General features: G+C 44.4%; 1 protein-coding gene across 2 annotated transcripts in view; it reads right to left on the reverse strand.

Moving 5' to 3' along the window:
- pla2g10 (phospholipase A2 group X) overlaps window positions 1–22427 on the reverse strand; it is a 43337-nt gene that overhangs the window by 15145 nt on the left and 5765 nt on the right. For both annotated transcript variants that reach the window (XM_048552665.1, XM_048552663.1), the window contains exon 2: window positions 17946–18107. In XM_048552665.1, the coding sequence (XP_048408622.1) occupies window positions 17946–17985 (40 nt within the window). In that variant the 5' untranslated portion in view covers window positions 17986–18107. The remainder of the gene's footprint in view (window positions 1–17945; window positions 18108–22427) is intronic.

Raw genomic sequence — 22427 nt, forward strand, 5'->3', positions numbered from 1 at the left:
CATTTTGCCGCTAGCTGATGGTTGTGTATTCTGACGGTTAGTTTCCTTCCTGTCTGTCCGATGTAATGTTTGTGGCAGTCATTGCATGGTATTTTGTAAACTACATTGGTTCAGCAAGTTGTGGGAATGAGGTCTTTAATCCTTGTGAGTGTTTGTTGTAGAGTAGCTGTGGGCTTGAGTTCTACCATAATTCCTACTGGTCTTAGGAGTCTTGTTGTCAACAACACAGGACGAATGTGCAAACTCCACACAGTTGCCTGAGAGTGGAATTGAACCTGGGTCCTCGGTGCTGTGAGGCAGCAGTGCTAACCACTGAGTCGCCATTCTTTATATTGTTGTTGTTGTTCTGATATGTTCTTGATGTAGGACAGCATGGCCAGTGTGTTAGGGAATACTGAGTCCTTTTGTTGTTGTCGTCTATTTAGCAGGCATGTGAGAATGAAGTTGCGGGGATATCTGTTCAGAGCGAGGATTTTGTATCCTTGCACTTCCTCTTTCCTGCGTAGTTCCAGGGTGTTGCAGTGTGTCCTGGCCCATTTAAATAATGTCCTAATGCAGCTTTCTTTATGGACGTTGGGGTGGTTGTTGTGGAAGTTGAGGATTTGATCAGTGTGGGTTGCTTTTCTGTAAACTAAGGTTTGGAACTCCCCATTGGTCATACACTCAACTTTAACATCCAGAAACCGAATTTGATTGTTGTCAAAGGATACCATAATCTCATTGTCACTGATTTTTATGTCCTTGAGGGTCCTGAGGAATTCTTGGGTTGAGTGGATGGAATGGGATGATCTGTCGATTAGATGTTTCATTCTCTGTTGTAGGTCCTTGGCCACTTTGTATGTAGATGTGAGATAACAAGGTGTAGAGCTGGATGAACACAGCAGGCCAAGCAGCATCAGAGGAGCAGGAAGGCTGACGTTTTGGGCCTAGACCCTTCTTCAGAAATTGTGTGTAGCTGTACCTGGTAGGGAAACAATGGGTCTGAGGGGGATGTCTGGTTTGTGTACTTTAGGCAGTCCATAAAGCCAGGGTGGGGGGTGATCGTGCCTTCTGGTTTCATTCTCACGTAGTCCATCCTGTTTATCTGCCCTGCAACCTTCAGTCTCTTCAGTGTCTGGGTGATTCTATTGCCTCAGTGAGGTGTTGGGTCTATCACCACCTGTTGATAAATGGTTATATCTGCGAACAGTGCCTGTGCTTTCTTAACGTAGTCTGGTTTATTCATAATAGCGGTCATTAGCCCTTTGTCTGCTGGTAGGATTATAATGTTCATGTCTTTCTTGTGTTTATCTAGTGCTTTTCTTTCTGATGTTTTCAGGATGACCGCTTCATTACTTCTGTGTAGTGTGAGGATTATAGTTTGTTGGATGGCTTGTTGTGTTTTGTCCTTGAGTCTGTTGTCTTTTAATGTAGAATCCAGGGCGGCCGTGAAGTCTGTTCTGTTCACATCTTTGTGGTTATAGTTCAGTCCGCGTAATAGGTCAGCTTTCTCAGTTTCTGACTTGTCTGCTGGATAGGTTTCTTATCCATATAATAAAATGTGAGGCTGGATGAACACAGCAGGCCCAGCAGCATCTCAGGAGCACAAAAGCTGACGTTTCGGGCCTAGACCCTTCATCAGAGAAGGGGATGGGGTGAGGGTTCTGGAATAAATAGGGAGAGAGGGGGAGGCGGACCGAAGATGGAGAGAAAAGAAGATAGGTGGAGAGGAGAGTATAGGTGGGGAGGTAGGGAGGGGATAGGTCAGTCCAGGGAAGACGGACAGGTCAAGGAGGTGGGATGAGGTTAGTAGGTAGGAAATGGAGGTGTGGCTTGCACCTCAAGCCACACCTCCATTTCCTAACTACTAACCTCATCCCACCTCCTTGACCTGTCCGTCTTCCCTGGACTGACCTATCCCCTCCCTACCTCCCCATCTATACTCTCTCCACCTATCTTCTTTACTCTCCATCTTCGGTCCGCCTCCCCCTCTCTCCCTATTTATTCCAGAACCCTCACCCCATCCCCCTCTCTGATGAAGGGTCTAGGCCCGAAACGTCGGCTTTTGTGCTCCTGAGATGCTGCTGGGCCTGCTGCGTTCATCCAGCCTCACATTTTATTATCTTGGATTCTCCAGCATCTGCAGTTCCCATTATCACTTTCTTATCCATGTGTCTGGTTTGTGGTTGTCCTTGTTTTTGTGGTGGATCAGTTTGGTAAGCTTCTCCTGTAGCTTGTGTCTCTTCTTAGTTTTGCTTTTGTACTGATTTATGGTGATGATCCCTTCTCGGGTTGTAGTCCACTGCTGGTCCGTAGTGTTTAGATGCTGTGATTTTTGAGGTGAAATTTCCTGTTCGTAACTGTGGAGTCAGTTACGGGCGCCATTAATCATTACTCGTAGCATTCTGCATCCATTCTGTTCAGCTATTTTATTTACCTGTTGGTTGTTGAGTGGAGGTTTGTACTTCACGCTGTGGGGCAGTACCTGGTTCCTGACACATTCATGGAGAAAGTGAAGATGTTTGTGGGTAGTGCTCAGTCGTTTGGCAAAGATTTCCCATTGTTGAGAGATTTTTAGCATGTTGGGCCCGCTAAGTAGACAATACGTTTGTCATTTTTAAATGCACCAAATTAGAAGAGGCACACTGCCTCATCAACAATTTATTTGTGTGGATTAACTTCACAAGAGAAGAAGAAAATAACAATTAGCTTCCATTTCTGGACACCAGAGTTGAACGTATGACCAATGGGGAGTTCCAAACCTCAGTATACGGTAAAGCAATGCATACTGATCAACTCCTCAACTTCCACAGCAACCACCCCAATGTCCACAAATGGAGCTGCGAAAGGACACTATTTCAATGGGCCACGACTCACTGCAACACTCCAGAACTACGCTGGGAAGAGGAAGAGTACCTACACAAAATCTTTGCTCTGAACAAGTACCCCACAACTTCATTCTCATATGGCTAATAAATTGAGAACAACAAGAGGACACAGTACGCCCTAACACACAGCCACACTGCCCAACATCAAGAATATATCAGAACAGACAACAAGACTCTTGAGACCGCTAGGAGTCATGGTGGCAAACAAGTCCACAGCGACTCTATGGCAAACGCTCATCAGGATTAAAGACCCCATTCCCATAACATGCAGAACCAGTGTGGTTTACAAAATACCATGCAACGACAGAGACAAACATTACATCGGACAGACAGGAAGGAAACTGGCCACCAGAATATATGAACATCAACTAGCAGCAAAACAACCTAATGGACTTTCCCTAATATCAGTACACTTGGACGGTGAAGGCCATCAGTTTAACTGGGACAACGTAACTATAGTAGCCCAAGCCAAACATAGACACTCAGGAATTCCTAGAGGCATCCTTATCAACCCATAATGCAATCAACAGACAGATAGAATTGGACCCTGTGTACAAACCCATACAGGTCAAAGCCAGAAATAGCACTGCTCACCATAACAGACAGGACAGTAGAAATTTGAAGCAGGGTAGAACAACATCGCTTCATCGGAGGCCTCACTGATCATGTTACCGAGCATGGTGATGAAACATCTGAACGAAAACCAGCCAGCTTGGCGAGCAAGTCAACATCCTCATCTATAACCGGAGCTACAAATCTTTGCTAAAACTTTAAACGTGTATAAGTTGCCACAATTAGGCACAATTTTAAGTACAGAAATTATAAAAAGAAATAATTTAATTCAAATAATTAAATAATTTAATTGAGGTTATTTCCTCAAAGAAGGCTAATAAACTTGTCAGAGATAATTTCCCATTCACAAATCCATGTTGATCTTTGCCTGATTGTATTTTGATTTTCTATATGATCTGCTACTGCCTCCTTAAAAATTGGGTTCCAGCATTTTTGTAATGACACGTTAGGTTCACAGCATTTTGATTTTCTGCTTGACTGCAGCTATTCAATAAGGGGCCCACTACTGAAGGACAATTAGTGGATGGGCAATAAGACCTAGCCTTGCCAATAATGATTACATCCCAAGAACAAATAAGGGAAGCGATGGCCTCATGACATTATCATTAGACTATAAATACAGGAAACTCAGCAAATGACCGGGGACCAGGATTCAAATCCTGCCATGGTGGAATTCGAATGTGGCTGATTCTTAACTGCCCTCTGGGCAATTAGGGATGGGCAATAAATGCTGCCTAGCCAGTGACACTCACATACTGTGAGTAAATTTTTTAATAAATTGGTCGCAGCCACCCGTGTCTTTGTTTTTCTTTGTTACCCGTGAACAAACTCGGTCTCAGAATTGTAGCCTGTCTAAGGTAGGTCTTTCCACTTGTTAGAACATAGAACATAGAATAATACAGCGCAGAACAGGCCCTTCAGCCCTCAATGTTGTGCCGACCTGTGAACTAATCTAAGCCTCTCCCCCATACTATCCCGTCATCATTCATATGCTTATCCAAGGACTGTTTAAACACCCCTAATGTGGCTGATTCAACTACATTGGCAGGCAGGACGTTCCACATCCTTACCACTCTCTGAGTATGGAACCTGCCTCTGACATCTGTCTTAAAACCATCACCCCTCAATTTGTAGCTATGCCTCCTTGTACAAGCTGAAGTCATCATCCTCGGAAAAAGATCTGTTCTGGGTGGGCAGCTGGCTGCCGAGGTGCAAGTGAGATCCCTGAATTTAAAAATGCCAAGGCCGCAAACTGCTGATGATGGATGACATTTAAATCCATTTTTGATCGGATCCATGTATCTGAAACCATTGCGCAGTTAAAATTCCTCCCAAGAAAGGTTAATGTTAAAGGCAAATTCTGATGAATATTTGCAGAATGTTTCAAACACATAACAAGGTCCTGGCTGCACAGCTATTTTGCCAGCTCTCCTGTCCATAGGCTTCCTCCCCTTTTACACACTGAGTGTGGAATGAGTGTCAATCAGGCATAGCCACGCTTTATCGACAAGGTTTATGTTTTTACCGAACTGCCGAGTTTTGAAATGAGTGTCCATCCAACCCAAGGTTAGGATGTTCACTGAGCATAACATCCTGTCATGGATTCAGATTACTTTTCAGAGTTAGCAGGCACTGGGGAATTGGGTTCAATGGAGCCTTTTTGTTTGTAAATTTTTTTTAGCTTGAAGGATGTTAGTTCTGGGAGTGGATTTTATTTTACTTCAGTGTCTTCAATGAGCAACAAGGACTCTCAGGCCAAGTTTTTCACAGCTCCCTCAGTACATGGGTTGGAAACCTGAAAACCAGGAGACAGAGAAAACTTTTTTTCCACCAGCACAGACCAATTTTAAGCACAAGTTCAATAAGTAAATGGACAACACTCATGGCAACTTCCAGACCCACACTATCCCTGTGGTGTCTGACCATTTAGAATAGTTTCACATTTACTCAGAATTTCATTAAGATTTTACACTTGAATACTTTATACAGAACACAATGAGCGTGTGAAATGAACTGCCCTTGGAGAAAGTGGAGGCAAACACTGTGGTAAAATTGAAAACTGAGTAAACATTTGAAGAAATGTTTGCTTGCATCGGTGGGAGAGTCTATAACAAGATGCTAAATTCAAAGCCAGGCTACTCAGGAGAGCAGTAATGAAACGTTCCTTCATACAAAAACTGGTAGAAGTTTAGAACTGAGTTCTATCAAAAGTAGTAGATTGTCATGATGACGGGTTGAAATCCTGAAATACCACTAGCTTTTTAGCCCTTACTTCCAAACTGTGTTCTTTTCAACAGAGAACAGCTAGAGACAACGTATCTACATGTATAAGTTCAGTGACTGGCTGGAAGAATGTCTGCATGGCAGTGATGAACTGTAACACTCAAAGGTATCAAAGAAAACTCAAACGAAGACAGCATGACTTGAGACAATAAAGGGGCTGACTACTCCACTCCTCCTACCCCCCTCAAAGAGCCATCTCTTGCAGGCATTTATGTGGTTTCCTCTTCCAGGAATATACAAATTAGGAGCTAAAATTGATCTTCTACACTGGTGCATGTCTTATTATTCAGCTGCTGTGCACTAGAGTGTATCCAGCATGCTGTGGATGCCACAGATTGAGAGCAGCCAATAAGGACCCCTGCACTGCAGACGAAGAAAAGAATTCGACTCTTTTCACACCAAGTGGTGCAAACCAGTCGGAATCTGGGCAAAGGAGCTTTTTCTCAGCCTACAAAACCGAAAATCTTTAAAAACTGACTGCTCAAACAACAATACAATCAAGTGATGGCCACTGTGTCGTCTCCTCTGCTTTTTAGGAATAATTTAGAGATTGATTCATTTTACTTTTTTTTACTTTTATCTTTTGGGACTCAGCTCTTATTTCTAATCTGCGTTTCTGTGGGTTGCACTAGTATCTTTCTTGTGTGCAACAAATTAATAAACTCACTCTTCTTTGTTAGCTCAAGAAAGCCTGGTTAAATTGATTCCTTTTAAAACATAAGTTCGTTTGAGTCTAGTAGAAAGATATCCATGAAGGAAAGGATCCTTTTCAAATCAACTTTGTTGCAAACAACTGAGAATGAATGGTGGGGTACAGAAATACAGGAACCCAGTGCAATCCTCCTCACCTGGGAGTTTAATGGTTTGGGATTTCCCAATTGGAACAGATACAAATTGGGGTAACAAGATATTAATTCAATGAATAATTTGGAATATGACGTTTATAGAGTTTTACTAGGCAAGCATATAAAAAGGATAAAGGCAGTTGGTTGGAGCTATCTCAGCTCCAGGACAACTCTGCAGGAGCTCCTCAGGGCAGTGTCCTCACCTAACCATCTGCTGCTTCATCAATGATTACACCAGAAGGAGGGATATTTGTCAATAATTATACAGCTTTCAGCACCATTCACAATTGTCCAGGTAATGGAGCAGTCCAAATGTTGCATTTGAAAAGATCCTGGGCAACATTCATGCTTGGGCTAATAAGTGCAAGCAACATTTGTACTTCACAGGTAATGACCATCATCAACAGATTGTCTAACCATCTCCAAATGCCACTTGACAGCATTTTCATCCTCAAATCTCCCACTTTCAAACATCCTGCTGAAGGGCAGGTTACTTTCAGAGGTCAACAATACTGGGCAACATTGTGATATGCACAATGTCATCATGCATAAGGTGAGGGACCATTTATTAAGGTTACATTATCAAGTATAGAGTTCCGTCATAGTTTGACATGAGAAAGGACCAGTTGCGAGCAAATCAGAGATGAATAATAGGGTGGGAAATGAGTAATGATGACAAATCTCTGCTTTTCATCTCTCAATAGGTTGAAGCTGCCATAGTGGTATAAATCCAGATGAATGGTCATCCACTTTAAGGTCATTATTAATCCAAAACTCAATTGAACCAGCCGTGGAAATTTCTCAACGGAATTTTCTTTCCTCGAGGCAGAGGCAGATCTAAAGGCAGGAGTTTCTTCAGGGTAAGCTTTCTCGAACAGTTTTTTTTTGCAACCTATTACATGTGCACGTGTGGTTCAGAAGTAAAATTTTATAGATAGGATGTTATTCACCTTATCATGGCCTTCTGGGTTCCAGTGTTTGCGTACCATATTTAACTGAGACCCTGACAGCATTTCACTCTCTGCAACTCAGAAACAATCTTCAACTATAAGCAAAATGCTGTGCATGTTATCTTTCAGATGTTTTAAGCTAGTTCCACAATTCCCAGTTGTCTGACCATAACCAGCTCCTCTTGAGCAACGATGTGCAATCCCTCTACAGGCCCACTCCTCATCAGGATGGCCTGAAGGTTCTCTGTTTCTTCCTCGAAAAGAGAATTGCACCATCTCCATCCACAACCACCTTCCTTCACCCATCTCAGCTCATTCTCATTTTCAACCTTTTTCTAACTCATCTCATTTTCTCCAAGTCAAAGGTGTTGCCAATGGGTACCCACATGAGTACCAGCTATGCCTGTCTTTTTGTGGGACATGTAGGACATTTCTTGTTCCAGTTGTACTTGGCTCGCAGGCACAACTCTTTCTTTGAAGCACTGAGGCTCTCATCTGGATTTGGAAAATTTAATCAGTTTTGTTTCCAATTGCACCCCTCTCTCACCTTCATGTCTGACTTTTTCTTTCTCTTCCTTATACACTCATAGAGTCATACAGCACAGAAACCTTTAGTCCAGCCTGTCCTTGCTGAGCATAATCCCAAAGTAAACTCGTCCCACCTGCCTGCTCCTGGCCCATATCCCTTGTGAGATATCGTATTATGATTCTCTTTACTAACTCATTCACAAGCGCTCCATGTTTATTATACTGCATTTCCATCCATTCATTCATAAAACCGTGTTTTTGTAGTACATTTTACTCTTACACAATGAACTAAACATCCCTTCCTAGGCTGCCAACCTATTAATGTTTCTTTACACCTTTCAATTCTTATTAGCCCCATGCTGCAAATAGTGGTTAAACCTATTTCTGTAAGAAAGGCTACCTCTGAATAATTGTTAATACTGTAACCTACTCAGAACAATGCTATCCTCACCATCATATCTCCGTAACTCACTTGAAACAATGGAAAGATTATAGTATTAATTAGACTTAGTAACCCTCTCTCGGGACCTGAATAGGTGGCAGAACAGCAAACAGTTTCCTCCACCAGCATGTCCCAACACTCTGAGATAACAAGGTGTGGAGCTGGATAGACACAGCAGGCCAAGCAGCATCAGAGGAGCAGGAAAGCTGACGTTTCAGCCCAGACCGTTCTTCTATCTCTGTCCCAACACTTTGCTGTTTTTTTATCTCTGAAATTTCCTCATACACAATCTATTCCTATAAAACTGCACTACCTAGTTCTAACATTTATTAAGGACGACCATCTTGTGCTAATGTATGGATTTATACTTTTTAAATACATATTAATTAGGTTAGTGACTTGCTTGCTGAGTTGGCTTGTTCTCATTCCGACGTTTCATCACCATGCTAGGTGACATCATCAGTGGAGCCTCCGATGAAGCAATATTATTCCATTCTGCTTGGAATTTACACTGTTTGGTCCATTATGGTGAGTAATGTCATTTCTGGTTTTGATCTGTATGTGCTTGTATATGGGGTCCAATTCAAATTGTTTGTTGATTGCATTGCGGGTGGAGAACCATGCCTCTAGAAATTCCCAGGGGTGTCTATGTTTGCCTTGGGCTACTATGGTTACCTTGTCCAAGTTAAATTAATGACCTTCATTGTCTGAGTGAATGAAGTCCCTGGGACAAGGTAACCATAGTAGTCCAAGCCAAACACAAATGTGCTCAGGAATTCCTAGAGGCATGGTACTCCATCCGTTATGCAATCGACAAACATATAGAATTGGACCCCATATACAAACCCATACAGATCAAAACCAGAAATGACATTACTCACCACAATGGACCAGACAGTATAAATTTCAAGCCGAGTAGAATAACATCACTTTATCGGAGGCTCCACTGAAGATGTTACCTTGCATGGAGACGAAACGTCTGAACGAGAACAAGCCAATTCAGTGAGCTAGTCAACAACCTTATCCTCAATCAGAGCTACAGATCTTTTCCAGAACTTTAAATGTATTAAACAGGACCACTACACCTTTTAAGACACGTATTATCAAAACAGCGCTTCTGTGAAACTCATGAATGAATGTGTAGGAACTGTCAAAAACTAGCAACAGTAAATGAAATCTCACAACCCAGCTACGGGAGATCAGATTCATGTCCTCTAGACTTTCATTTAGCACACGTAGAATTTCTCACTTATTTTGATCATATAGCTTTAGTATTTTTACCAGCATTACTATCTTTTAAAAAAAAGGACTAACACCTGTTAATTATGCAAACTCAGACCGGACAGACATTCTAATCCCATCAGGAGTAACAGCCAGCATTCAGCAAGTGCTTAAACCATTCCCTACTTCCCCAGAACAGATGTCATGCAAACTTGTGTACAATAGATATAATAATTTGAAGCCATAGTTCTAAATTTTAATGTATGTAAAAACTGTGTATAAAAACATCTACTGTAAAACTGTACTTTGGATTCCATTATCAGCTCGAATTGTGCCACTGCGGATGCTCAATAAAAAAAGGCTGTTTTTGCCAGTAACCAGTTTCAGTCATTATTGAATACGATACCACATCCTCCAAACTTTTCCTGTACATGTACTTATGCTTGTCTTTTAACCGTTGTATTTGTACCCACATCTACCACTTCCCTTGGAAGTTCATTCCACATATGAAAGCAAGATCCTTCCCTCCCTCCACTTCAACATTCCACAGGGACAGTTCCTTCCATGAGTCACTGCTTCACTCCAACACTCCTAACACTTCCTTACACCCCCACGGCATGCTCCCATGCAATTGTAGATGCTATAATGCTTGTCCATTCACCTCCTCCCTCCTCACTATTCAAGGCTCCAAACGGATCTTCCAGCTGAAGTAGCAATTTACTTGTACCTCTTTTAGTCAAGCCTACTGCATTGACTGCTTGCAGCATGGTCTCCTTCATTGGTGAGACCAAATGTGGACTGGGTGACTGCTCTGCAGGGCATCTCTGTTCGGTTCATCTTCCCAGTTGTTTGTCATTTTAATACCTTGCTGCCTTGCTAACATCCTGGGCCTGCTGTAATCTTCCACAAAGCACAACACAAACTGAAGGAACAAAATCCCATTTTCCACTGAGGCACTTACAGGTTCTTAAGCTCAACGCTGAACTCCTTAACTCCAGAGCCTGACTTGACTGTGTACATTTGCTCACACTGCACTGCACTACCCCCACCAACCCCCACCCGAATAACACCCACAGTCTTATCTAGTTTGTGTTTTGTTTACTTTGTTCTTTGTTCCCGGTAGATAGGATCCACACTGTCCCTTTCATAGCTCCATTCACATCCATTTTACATCTCAACGTCTCTTTCACCACCATTAACAACTCCTTTAACATTAAGTCTCTGTCCTATCTGAGCTCTTGCACTTCCTCTGTTTAAAGTATAAAAGAACCTTTTTCTAAACTCTTTCGATTCTGAAGAAGTTATTTTGGACTTGAAATGTTAACTCTGTTTTTCTCTCACCACAGATGCTATCAGAACTGCTGAGCTTCTCCATCATTCTCTGTGTCCATTAGTGTCATTCAACCTCTGTTTTTCAGCCCCACCTTCCCCTGGAGATGTCGGAAACTCAGGCAATAAGCAGCATCACCCTTTTCAATGCCTTCTTGGAGGTTCTCCTGAATGCTGATCAGGAGAAAAGGGGAATCTTTCTCTCTGTAAATGGCTGCAGGATGCTATTCCAACTGACAAAGTCAGACAGGACAGAGGTGGCTGGGGAGATTAGCACCACCAGGAAGTTCAAGAGGACCTGGAACCAGTGCCACAACAGGTTGAATGATCTCTGCATTTGTCTAAAGTATATACTCAATGCTTCACATTCCTATGAGTGTGGGTTAACATTGTAAGATCACCACTGCAGAAGGTTGGATGCCAGACATCTCTATCCAACACTTCATGTTCAATCGTGTCTGTCACTTCATTGCAGCTTTCAATGTACTACTGGCACCACACTGGTACTGCCTCTTACACATCTGCCAGGGCTTAGGCATAAAAGATGCTACAAGATTCAGCAGCTCATGCACCATTAGTTCACTGACCCGACCGCTCCTCACAACTAGAACATGTACAACTGATAGCTTCTCACCAAAGGTTTGCATGAAGCAAGGACACAACCACAACTATGGCCTATTTTGGAGGATGGTTGGAGTAGGCTGGGGTGTTGGATCTTGCCTCATCAGCCTGGTCGAGGAGGAGGCCTTTCACAGGATATTACACACGACATATCGGATCTACTCTCCAAAATAGGCTTTGAGGAGGAAATCCAAATTTGGATCTGACTGCTCTACACCAACGTCATTAGTGCAGTCTCAATCAATGGGTGGGAATCAGAAAGCTTCCCAATCAGATCTGAAGTCAGGCAGGGCTGCCACTCTCTCCTACCTTGTTTGTGTGTTATATAGAGCCTTTAGCTAAGTCCATCAGGAAGGTTGCAAGCCTGGCAGGGGTGACTATTCTGGGGAGCAGACCCCTGCAAGTCAAAGCCTCCCTGTGCATGGATGACATCACCAATTTGTGCTCGGATCTACTTTCAGTGCACAAACTCATGACCATCTGCGGCCAGTTCAAAATGGCCTTGGGAGCCAAGATAAATTGAAGCAAGAGCGAGGCCCAATAATTTGGGAACTGAACCAACTGATCCTTTATCCCTTTCACCATCAGGATAGATTATCTGAAGGTGCTGGGAATATGGTTCAGAGTGATCGGGGTGTGCTCAAAGTCTTGGGAGGAGGATATCATAAAGGTGAGGTAGAAACTGGGCAGATGGGAGCACTGCTCCCTCTCCATTGCGGGCAAAAGTCTGATCGTCAGGTGTGAGGCACTCTTGTTTTTGTTGGTTCAATCCCTGAACCTGCGCCACTGACGTCACACAAGCCATTTGCCACCTCACCTGGAGTTCAAAGATGGACTGAGCCGACAGGAACACCATGTTCAAAGCTCTGGATAAGGTGGGAGGGAGTTGAACGTACCCAATACTGCCCTCATCCTGATGGCCACCTTTGTGTGCAGCTGCATCAGGCTATGTGTAGACTCTTGGTACTCAAAATACATACTGATGTTCTACTTGACCCTGGTGTTGCGAAGGATGGGACTGGTCTTGTTGCCATTGAAATGTTCCAGGTATTTGGACTGTTCTGTGTCACCTACCCTTCATGGAGAAATTTGCAAAAGAAAACATTTTTGACCACAAGTCCATTTGCGGCAGGACTACCACACACCTGGAATGTATCTTTGCAAAGGAAGTCTGGAGAGATATGCACTGGTTTTTGTCAAGATTCATCCTCAGCAGTTCCGTGATGCAGGATTCTGTGCTCTTGGGGCTGTGTCCTGGGACACACACCGAGACAAACATCGATTGCACCTGGAGGAACTCAACTCGGTGAAAGATGCTCTTTGTTGTCCCCAAAACATGTTGGCTTCCAGTGTAAAGGGTTGACCTTGACCAAGCATTGCAGACTGGCACATTCCAAGGTCCAGGCCTACGTACGGAGGAATACACTACAGCTTGGCATAGCTGTAGCAAAGGCATAGTGGGAAAAGACTACCATCGATGGCCTTTCTGCCAAAGTATAATGGGTGTCTGTTCAGACCCTGTGACTGCCTCAGAATGAATATAAATAGGATCTTGTATGAGTAGAGAATGCCATTGTTTGTAATTCAGGGAAGCCATGTGAAATGTCAAATTCCAATGCTTTTGTTTTTACCTCTGCAAAAACTATACAGAACTGCTTTAGTACCTTGTGTATTATGTGAAGTAACTTTTATGAATAAAGTATAGTTTTGCAATTAAAAAATGTCATGGAATATTCTCCCACTTGCCAGGATTGGCGCAGTTTCAACAATACAAAGAAGCTCAATACCATTGAGTACAAAGCACCTATCCACATTTGTTCCCTCCGCCACCAACATACAGTGGCTGCCTTATGTACCAGGCACAAAATGCACAAGAACTTGCCAAGGTTCTTCAACAGCCCCTTCCTAATGCCCAGTTTCCACATCTAGATGGATGAGAGCAGCAGGAGCATGGGGCACACCACTATCAACAAGTTAACATAAGCACAACTTGAAAACTGATAGCTGTCCCTTCATTGTTAGGTAATAATCCTGGAATTCTCTACCTAACAACAGTCACAGTACCTTTGTCACCACATACTGCAATGAGGAACCCATTACCACCTGTGCAAGAACAAGTTAGGGTTGGCATGCCAGCAATACACACAGTCTATTGTAAAACATAAATGGTAGATGGTACAGCCAAGATAGGTAGATGCAATTAACATGCAGGTGAGCCATGATCTCACTAATTGGTACAATAGACTCAAGAGCCTGACTGAGATACCTACATTCCTATGAAAGAGATAATGGGAACTGCAGATGCTGGAGAATTCCAAGATAATAAAATGTGAGGCTGGATGAACACAGCAGGCCAAGCAGCATCTCAGGAGCACAAAAGCTGACGTTTTGGGCCTAGACCCTTCATCAGAGAGGGGGATGGGGAGAGGGAACTGGAATAAATAGGGGGAGAGGGGGAGGCGGACCGAAGATGGAGAGAAAAGAAGATAGGTGGAGAGGAGAGTATAGGTGGGGAGGTAGGGAGGGGATAGGTCAGTCCAGGGAAGACGGACAGGTCAAGGAGGTGGGATGAGGTTAGTAGGTAGCTGGGGGTGCGGCTTGGGGTGGGAGGAAGGGATGGGTGAGAGGAAGAACCGGTTAGGGAGGCAGAGACAGGTTGGACTGGTTTTGGGATGCAGTGGGTGGAGGGGAAGAGCTGGGCTGGTTGTGTGGTGCAGTGGGGGGAGGGGACGAACTGGGCTGGTTTAGGGATGCAGTAGGGGAAGGGGAGATTTTGAAACTGGTGAAGTCCACATTGATACCATATGGCTGCAGGGTTCCCAGGCGGAATATGAGTTGCTGTTCCTGCAACCTTCGGGTGGCATCATTGTGGCAGTGCAGGAGGCCCATGATGGACATGTCATCTAGAGAATGAGAGGGGGAGTGGAAATGGTTTGCGACTGGGAGGTGCAGTTGTTTGTTGCGAACTGAGCGGAGGTGTTCTGCAAAGCAGTCCCCAAGCCTCCGCTTGGTTTCCCCAATGTAGAGGAAGCCACACCGGGTACAGTGGATGCAGTATACCACATTGGCAGATGTGCAGGTGAACCTCTGCTTAATGTGGAATGTCATCTTGGGGCCTGGGATAGGGGTGAGGGAGGAGGTGTGGGGACAAGTGTAGCATTTCCTGCAGTTGCAGGGGAAGGTGCCGGGTGTGGTGGGGTTGGAGGGCAGTGTGGAGCAAACAAGGGAGTCACGGAGAGAATGGTCTCTCCGGAAAGCAGGCAGGGGAGGGGATGGAAAAATGTCTTGGGTGGTGGGGTCGGATTGTAAATGGTGGAAGTGTCGGAGGATGATGCATTGTATCCGGAGGTTGGTAGGGTGGTGTGTGAGAATGAGGGGGATCCTCTTAGGGCGGTTGTGGCGGGGGCGGGGTGTGAGGGATGTGTTGCGGGAAATGCGGGAGACGCGGTCAAGGGCGTTCTCGATCACTGTGGGGGGAAAGTTGCGGTCCTTAAAGAACTTGGACATCTGGGATGTGCGGGAGTGGAATGTCTTACCGCGGGAGCAGATGCGGCGGAGGCGGAGGAATTGGGAATAGGGGATGGAATTTTTGCAGGAGGGTGGGTGGGAGGAGGTGTATTCTAGGTAGCTGTGGGAGTCGGTGGGCTTGAAATGGACATCAGTTACAAGCTGGTTGCCTGAGATGGAGACTGAGAGGTCCAGGAAGGTGAGGGATGTGCTGGAGATGGCCCAGGTGAACTGAAGGTTGGGGTGGAAGGTGTTGGTGAAGTGGATGAACTGTTCGAGCTCCTCTGGGGAGCAAGAGGCGGCGCCGATACAGTCATCAATGTACCGGAGGAAGAGGTGGGGTTTGGGGCCTGTGTAGGTGCGGAAGAGGGACTGTTCCACGTAACCTACAAAGAGGCAGGCATAGCTGGGGCCCATGCGGGTGCCCATGGCCACCCCCTTGGTCTGTAGGAAGTGGGAGGAGTCAAAAGAGAAGTTGTTGAGTGTGAGGACGAGTTCAGCTAGGCGGATGAGAGTGTCGGTGGAGGGGGACTGGTCGGGCCTGCGGGACAGGAAGAAGCGGAGGGCCTTGAGGCCATCTCCATGCGGAATGCAGGTGTACAGGGACTGGACGTCCATGGTGAATATGAGGTGTTGGCCAGGGAATTGGAAGTTCTGGAGGAGGTGGAGGGCATGGGTGGTGTCACGGACGTAGGTGGGGAGTTCCTGGACCAAAGGGGAGAAAATGGAGTTCAGATAGGTGGAGATGAGTTCGGTGGGGCAGGAGCAGGCTGAGACGATGGGTCGACCAGGGCAGGCAGGTTTGTGGATTTTGGGAAGGAGATAGAAACGGGACGTGCGGGGTTGGGGAACAATGAGGTTGGAGGCTGTGGGTGGGAGTTCCCCTGAGGTGATGAGGTCGTGAATGGTGTTGGAGATGATGGTTTGGTGCTCGGGTGTGGGGTCATGATCGAGGAGGCGGTAGGAGGTGGTGTCGGAGAGTTGGCGTCTGGCCTCGGCGATGTAGAGGTCAGTGCGCCATACTACCACTGCGCCACCCTTGTCTGCGGGTTTGATGGTGAGGTTGGGGTTGGAGCGGAGGGAGCGGAGGGCTGCCCATTCTGCGGGGGAGAGGTTGGAGTGGGTGAGAGGGGTGGAGAGGTTGAGGTGGTAATGTCTCGACGGCAGTTGGAGATGAAGAGGTCGAGGGAGGGTAGGAGGCCTGGGGGTGGTGTCCAGGAGGAGGACTTGTGTTGGAAGCGGGTGAAGGGGTCAGTGGAAGGAGGGTTAGGTTCCCGGTTGAAGAAGTAGGCATGGAGGCGAAGACGGTGGAAAAACTGCTCTATGTCCAACCGTGACTGGTATTGGTTGATGTGTGGTTGTAGGGGGACAAAGGTGAGCCCCTTGCTAAGGACTGACCATTCGTCCTCAGTCAGTGGGAGGTCTGGGGGGAAGGTGAACATGCGGCAGGGGTCAGTGTGGATGTCTGCTCTGGGGTTGCTGGCTGTGGAGGTTGTGGGCGGAGCGATGAGGTCGTCGGCCGTGGGCGGGGTTCCGTCGGCGTCGACAGTGGGCGGGGTCCGTCGGCAGTGGGCGCGGTTCCGTCGGCGTCGACCGTGGGCGGGGTTTCGTCGGCGTCGACCGTGGGCGGGGTTCCGTCCTTTACATTCATATGAATCTGTTTTTGCCACCAAATGAGGCTTTTCTGATCTTACAGTCTTGCCTCCACTCTGGGTTTTAACAGTCAAACAATCAAGGGTAAAAGAACGTGCCTTCAATACAATAGCACTGACTTGTTACTGTCTGGTCATGTTTTGTGTACTGTAATAACTAAAATCTGCTGCATTTACAATAAATAAATAAAATCACACCGCAGTACACACTGGAACCTCATTAAGGAATGATGTGCAGACCAGTCAATCATTTTGCTCGCACTGGCAAATCTTGGCATCACATGGCACATTGTCTCAGAGATGGTGGCAGCTTGGGTCACATCAAAGTCACATCATGGATTGCCAAAGGAAGTGAAGCACACTTTGTATTTAGTCACCAGCTTAAATATAAAACAAAACCTATGTGAAACAAATCAAAATACAATACATAATAGGGCAGCAGTAACATGTTACCCCCTTCATTCCAGGGTGCAGCTATGCAATTCAAATAGAAATGTATTATCTTTATGGGTCAGTTAACCTAAATGATAATTGGTGAGCGTGCAGAAAGCAAAAAGAGCATTTCTGATAATGCAGTGAAATGGAATCTCAAATATCTGTACTTCCATTAACCACAGTCCTAAGCACCAAACAGAATTTTGACAGGATAAAGCCCTAACGTGACGGAAATTGTAGAGAAAAAGTCACCTCTGATGCAAATCAATTTTGCAGGTTTGTAAAACCAAGCTTAATTCTCAATTTATGTTATCTTCATTTTTTTATTATCTTCATTCCCAGGATAGTGCCACATCACAAGTTAGGAACGAAATTTAGGACTGTTCATTCTTCCATCAGTTTTATATCTATCCAATGTTTCCCCAGTTAGAACAGAAAGTTCCACTGTTGTTAAATTCCCCTGGTGACTTGCTGGGAGACTTGTCATCTTTAATACAAAATATCAATTACAGTCATAATCTTATACAGGTATATTGATTGCAGGGTCAGTTTTAACATAATTATTTTTAGCATTTCTTGTTGAACTTTATGGTGTTAGTGGAAGTACAGTTTCCATTAAAGTATATTAGTATCAAAAGTAAAATGAAATAAGAAACTTCCTTTTATTAAAGAGTTATGTTAAGATGGTTTACCTGATAGCAGTAAAAATAGACTGAAGAGCAGGAATTCCATTGATGAAAACGCAGGCAGATCTAGACTCGGACTCAGGAATGGGATGAGATGATGGTTTTCTGGTTTTCCCAAATGGACTGGAACTAATGCCAGCTGCTTAAACCCTCCAACGCCATCATTTCCTGAAAGCATGTATATAGTAACAGCTCTGTTCCAGCTAGGTCTAACATGTAGCTTCACACCTCGTACCTCTGATTTGCATATTTGTTGCAAAGGAACTGAAAGTTAATGCTTTCATATTCAGTCAAATGAAAATCTAAATGAGTTTTTGTTTTATTCATGTAAGCAGTCATTCCACAGAGAGAATGCTTCGCACTACCAGAAATGATACTCACTCTAACAGCAAAAATTCTGGTACAGTGTAGCATGAGGGAAAACCTCACAAAAGTTTTAGAAAATTCAAATCCTGCAGTGGAAGGTTATTGAAACCTATCCTTCCTGTAAAATGAATACAAGGGACACTTTGTTAATTTAGTGCTACATTTGGTATGTTTCCTGGAGTTCAATGAAATGTAAGAAGATTACTTTGTAGGTTCAGAGTCAGCAATTTTCTAATGTACTAGCACATTGGCGCATGGGATACCTTTGGGCTAATTACTGCCATTCTGATTACTTCTTGTGTGCATTGAGGCGAAGGATGTTATACTGAGGCATCAAACTTTCCCAGTCAAATCCAGCAAAGTAAGAATTTTTCCATCTAGTCTGTCAAACATGGTTCTGCTCCAGATCTAAGAAACTTGCAAATGAATGTGTGCAACATGCTTTGCTCACAGCAAATATTCTTGCAGAAGAGATGAAAATGCTGAAAATTCTCAGCAGGTCTGGCAACATGAGCATGTGGTTAGATAGGCAGACTTAACATTTCATCTGAAAGGTCAACATCCTGAATCGTTTGGCCTATTTTTCTCTCCTCAAACACTGGCTTACCTGCTGGGTATTTCCAGGATTTTATTAATGATTTCCAGCATCAGCAGCAATTTGTTTTTGCAGAGTACCTCTAAGTGAAACTGCCAATCGGATTTGGGAGAATTGCATGCTTGTGGGCTCAACCCTTTTGGGAACGGAATCAGAACTGCTCACATTCATCTTTTCTGATGAAAGGTCTCGGCCCGAAACATCAACTTTTGTGCTCCTTAGATGCTGCTTGGCCTGCTGTGTTCATCCAGCTCCACATTTTGTTATTTCGGATTCTCCAACATCTGCAGTTCCCCTTATCTCTGCTCACATTCATCAGTGTGTATTGTCTGCTCATGGGCCAGAATTTAATGCTGTTCTCCGAAGTGAGTTTGATGATGGGATCACACTTAATATGGCAGGGTGATGGTGAGCGGGGGCGTGTTTTCAATTCTGCCCAAGGATGGGCAGGCCTTCCCACCCCAAAACCATGTGAGGCTCTTGGGTAGGCAACTGCCTCATCTCGTGAGCCAGCAGCAGGCTTAAAGCTTGCTATACAGAATGGCCAAAGTGGGTTCCAGAGGGGATATTTCAAAATCAAAGAAACCAGCATCAAAAAGAGTGGATTCCGAAGTCTTTTGCAAACCTCTCCTCTCATTATCACTCACCTCTCGCCTGGCTCCCTCAGAGTTCTTGAGCCACGTTTGGGTGCATTACCAGTAACAGCTACCACCTCCACTGGGCCATTGCTTAGCGGTACACAACTGTTGGCTGGCAGATCCCAGAAGGTAGTTGAAGGGACAGGATCCACCCTGAGGTCCCTGATCCCAATAGAGGTCTCCCAGTAACCAGTTAAGTACCTGATTCAATGTTTTTTTCCTGAAAATAGGCAACACAGGGCTCTCACCAGTTCTGCAGCCAATAGCTGAGAGTCTCATCACTCACATTCAATTCCACTCTTGGATTGGGCATTCCAAGTGACATGGAGACAGTAAGGACTGCACATGCTGGAAGCTAGAGTCAATAAATGTGGAGCTGGAAAAACACAGTACATCGGACAGCATCTGAGGAGCAGGAAGGCCAGTGTTTCGGGCCATAACTCTTTATCAGGGCTAGGCTGAAGAAGGGTTTTGGCCTGAAACAATGACTTTCCTGCTCCTCGGATGCCGTCTGACCAGCATGCTGTTCTCAGTGACATACTTGTTGTAAACCAATGCTTTCCATTTTAATTTTCTGAAAAGACCAGTGAGGAAGGTGGAGTTCTTCTTTAAGTATACAAATTGGGGTGAACTGATATCTCCAGGCCAGATTGCAATTTTACTGCTCATGGATTCAGGGAGCCATTGTGATTTCCCTCCAGGCGAAAGACAAGGTCTTTAAGATATGTTTTTTGTTAAACATTCTCAGTAGGGTTGGCGAGAATCAGTTGTCCTCCAGGCCCCACAAGTAAAATCAAAATACCCTCTGCCCTGGGCTTCTAACTCTTCCTCCCAAGAGGCTTCCTGAAAATCCCTTTTAATGGCTAACCTGACTATCACAAAGCCTCACTCAGATGACTTCCCAAAAACCTGCACCCTGTTGTTTGTGCTCCCTGCCCACATGAGGTGGTTATTGACTGAAACCACTCAGATAAACTCTGGCAGTTATAACTGTCTGGGCCTCACATTGTTAAAATCACACTGTTGTTTATTTTTAAAAAATCAGCTCATGGGATGTGGGTAACTGCTGACAACACCAGCATTTTGTGACCATCCATAATTGTCCTGGAGAAGGTGACAGTGACCCACTTTCTTGAACCACTGTAATATTGTCACGAAGGAAGGTCCAGGATTTTGAGCCAGTGCTGGTGAAGGTACAACTTTATAATTCCAAGTTGGGGTGATGCATGGCTTCCCTTTACCATTGTCTGCCTGAGTCCTGTGCCATGTTAAAATTGGGACAATGCTTTCTAGGTGTAGAGCAACAGAATGTTTTATCTGAGACCACTGAGTTGCCCACATGCTGCTCTGTCATTCATCTATTCTTATCCTCTGGTGCTTCCTAGATCAGCTGTTTGAGTTGGCCCTAATTTACAGAATACTGAATGGCCTGGACAGAGTGGATGTTGGGAAGATGTTTTCATTTGTAGGAGAGACTAGGACCTGAGGGCATTGCCTTAGAGTAAAGACGTATTAGAACGGATATAACGAGTAACTTCTTCAGCCAGAGAGTGATGAATCTATAGAATTCACTGACACAAAAGGCTGCTGAGGCCAGGTCATTGAGTACATTTAAGACTGAGATAGATAGATTCCTGATTATCAAGGGGATCAAGGGTTATAGGGAGAAGGCGGGAAAATGGGGCTGAGGAGCTTATCAGCCACGATTGAATGGCCGAATGGCCTATTTTCTGCTCCTATGTCTTATGGTTTTAATGTAAACTAATAGGGACTAGAAATGTGGCATGGCATTAATATAATTTCCACATTTCTCAATTGCAGGCAGTACTTCATGAAAAACCCAATGTTTCCAGTCTACGTTACTTTAAATTGTGGTTGCGTTGACTCACACATTGTAACAGTGGAGTAATATCTTATGAAGAATTATATTTAGATCCTAAAACATCAGCGATAGTTCAATGTAAAGTACATCCCTAATTCCTTCTTTGAATTCCTATAATTTGCATGAAAGCACTGAAAGTTAGGATTAAGGTTAGATTTTATCTCTCTGTCTTGATGCCTAAAGCTGTCAAAAAGTTTATAACCTCCTCCAAGGGGTTGACAAGAGTTTCAATTATTGGATAGTGTAGACACCTGAAAATAGCCAACGGTCACGCTCCCCATTTCAATTATCCATTATTGTTGTTTAAGCACGCCTCAAATCAAGCATGAAAAGCAAGGCAGCTCAAAATTTCATCTGTCCCTATCTGAAACAGTTAAGATTTTAACTGCTCTGAGGAAGGGTCACTGGACCTGAAACATTAACTCTGATAATTTTCTTCACAGATGCTGCCAGACCTGCTAAGCTTTTCCAGCAACAATTTTTTTAGGGTTTTAGCTGCTTCGGCCCGAACTACAAATCTTTTTTTTTTGTTTCTCTCTGGATTTTTCTCTCCTCTTTGCAGGGGGTGGACTCATTATGATTTGTTCCTCAGGGATCGGTCACCTTGCTACCTCATCCAAGTAATTATTCTTGATGCACTGACAGTTGCAAGAATGAAAGAATCTTCAAGTCTGCTCTACTGAGCACTCTAGTGCGCACTTTTTCGAACTATTCCTGTATCATTTGATTCCCTCCATCCAATCAGTGTTGAGCATACTTATTGATTGAGGATCCACATTGCTCTGAATTCGAGAATTCCAAAGATTATCAAATTTCTGAAGGAAGGGGTTTCATCATCTCATGGTCAACTCCCTTATTCTGAAACTGTGACTTTTAGAGCCAAATTGCAAGGTCAGGAAAATTCCTGATGAATAAACCGAATTAGGGAGAGGGTGCCCTAAATCTCTGGATTTTCATCCTTGGGACCAGAGGTTCTGGATCCGGACAAGGATCGGGCCTGTCAATCC

The sequence above is a fragment of the Stegostoma tigrinum genome, chromosome 23, assembly GCF_030684315.1.
Source record: "Stegostoma tigrinum isolate sSteTig4 chromosome 23, sSteTig4.hap1, whole genome shotgun sequence".
Classification (NCBI taxonomy): Eukaryota; Metazoa; Chordata; class Chondrichthyes; order Orectolobiformes; family Stegostomatidae; genus Stegostoma; species Stegostoma tigrinum.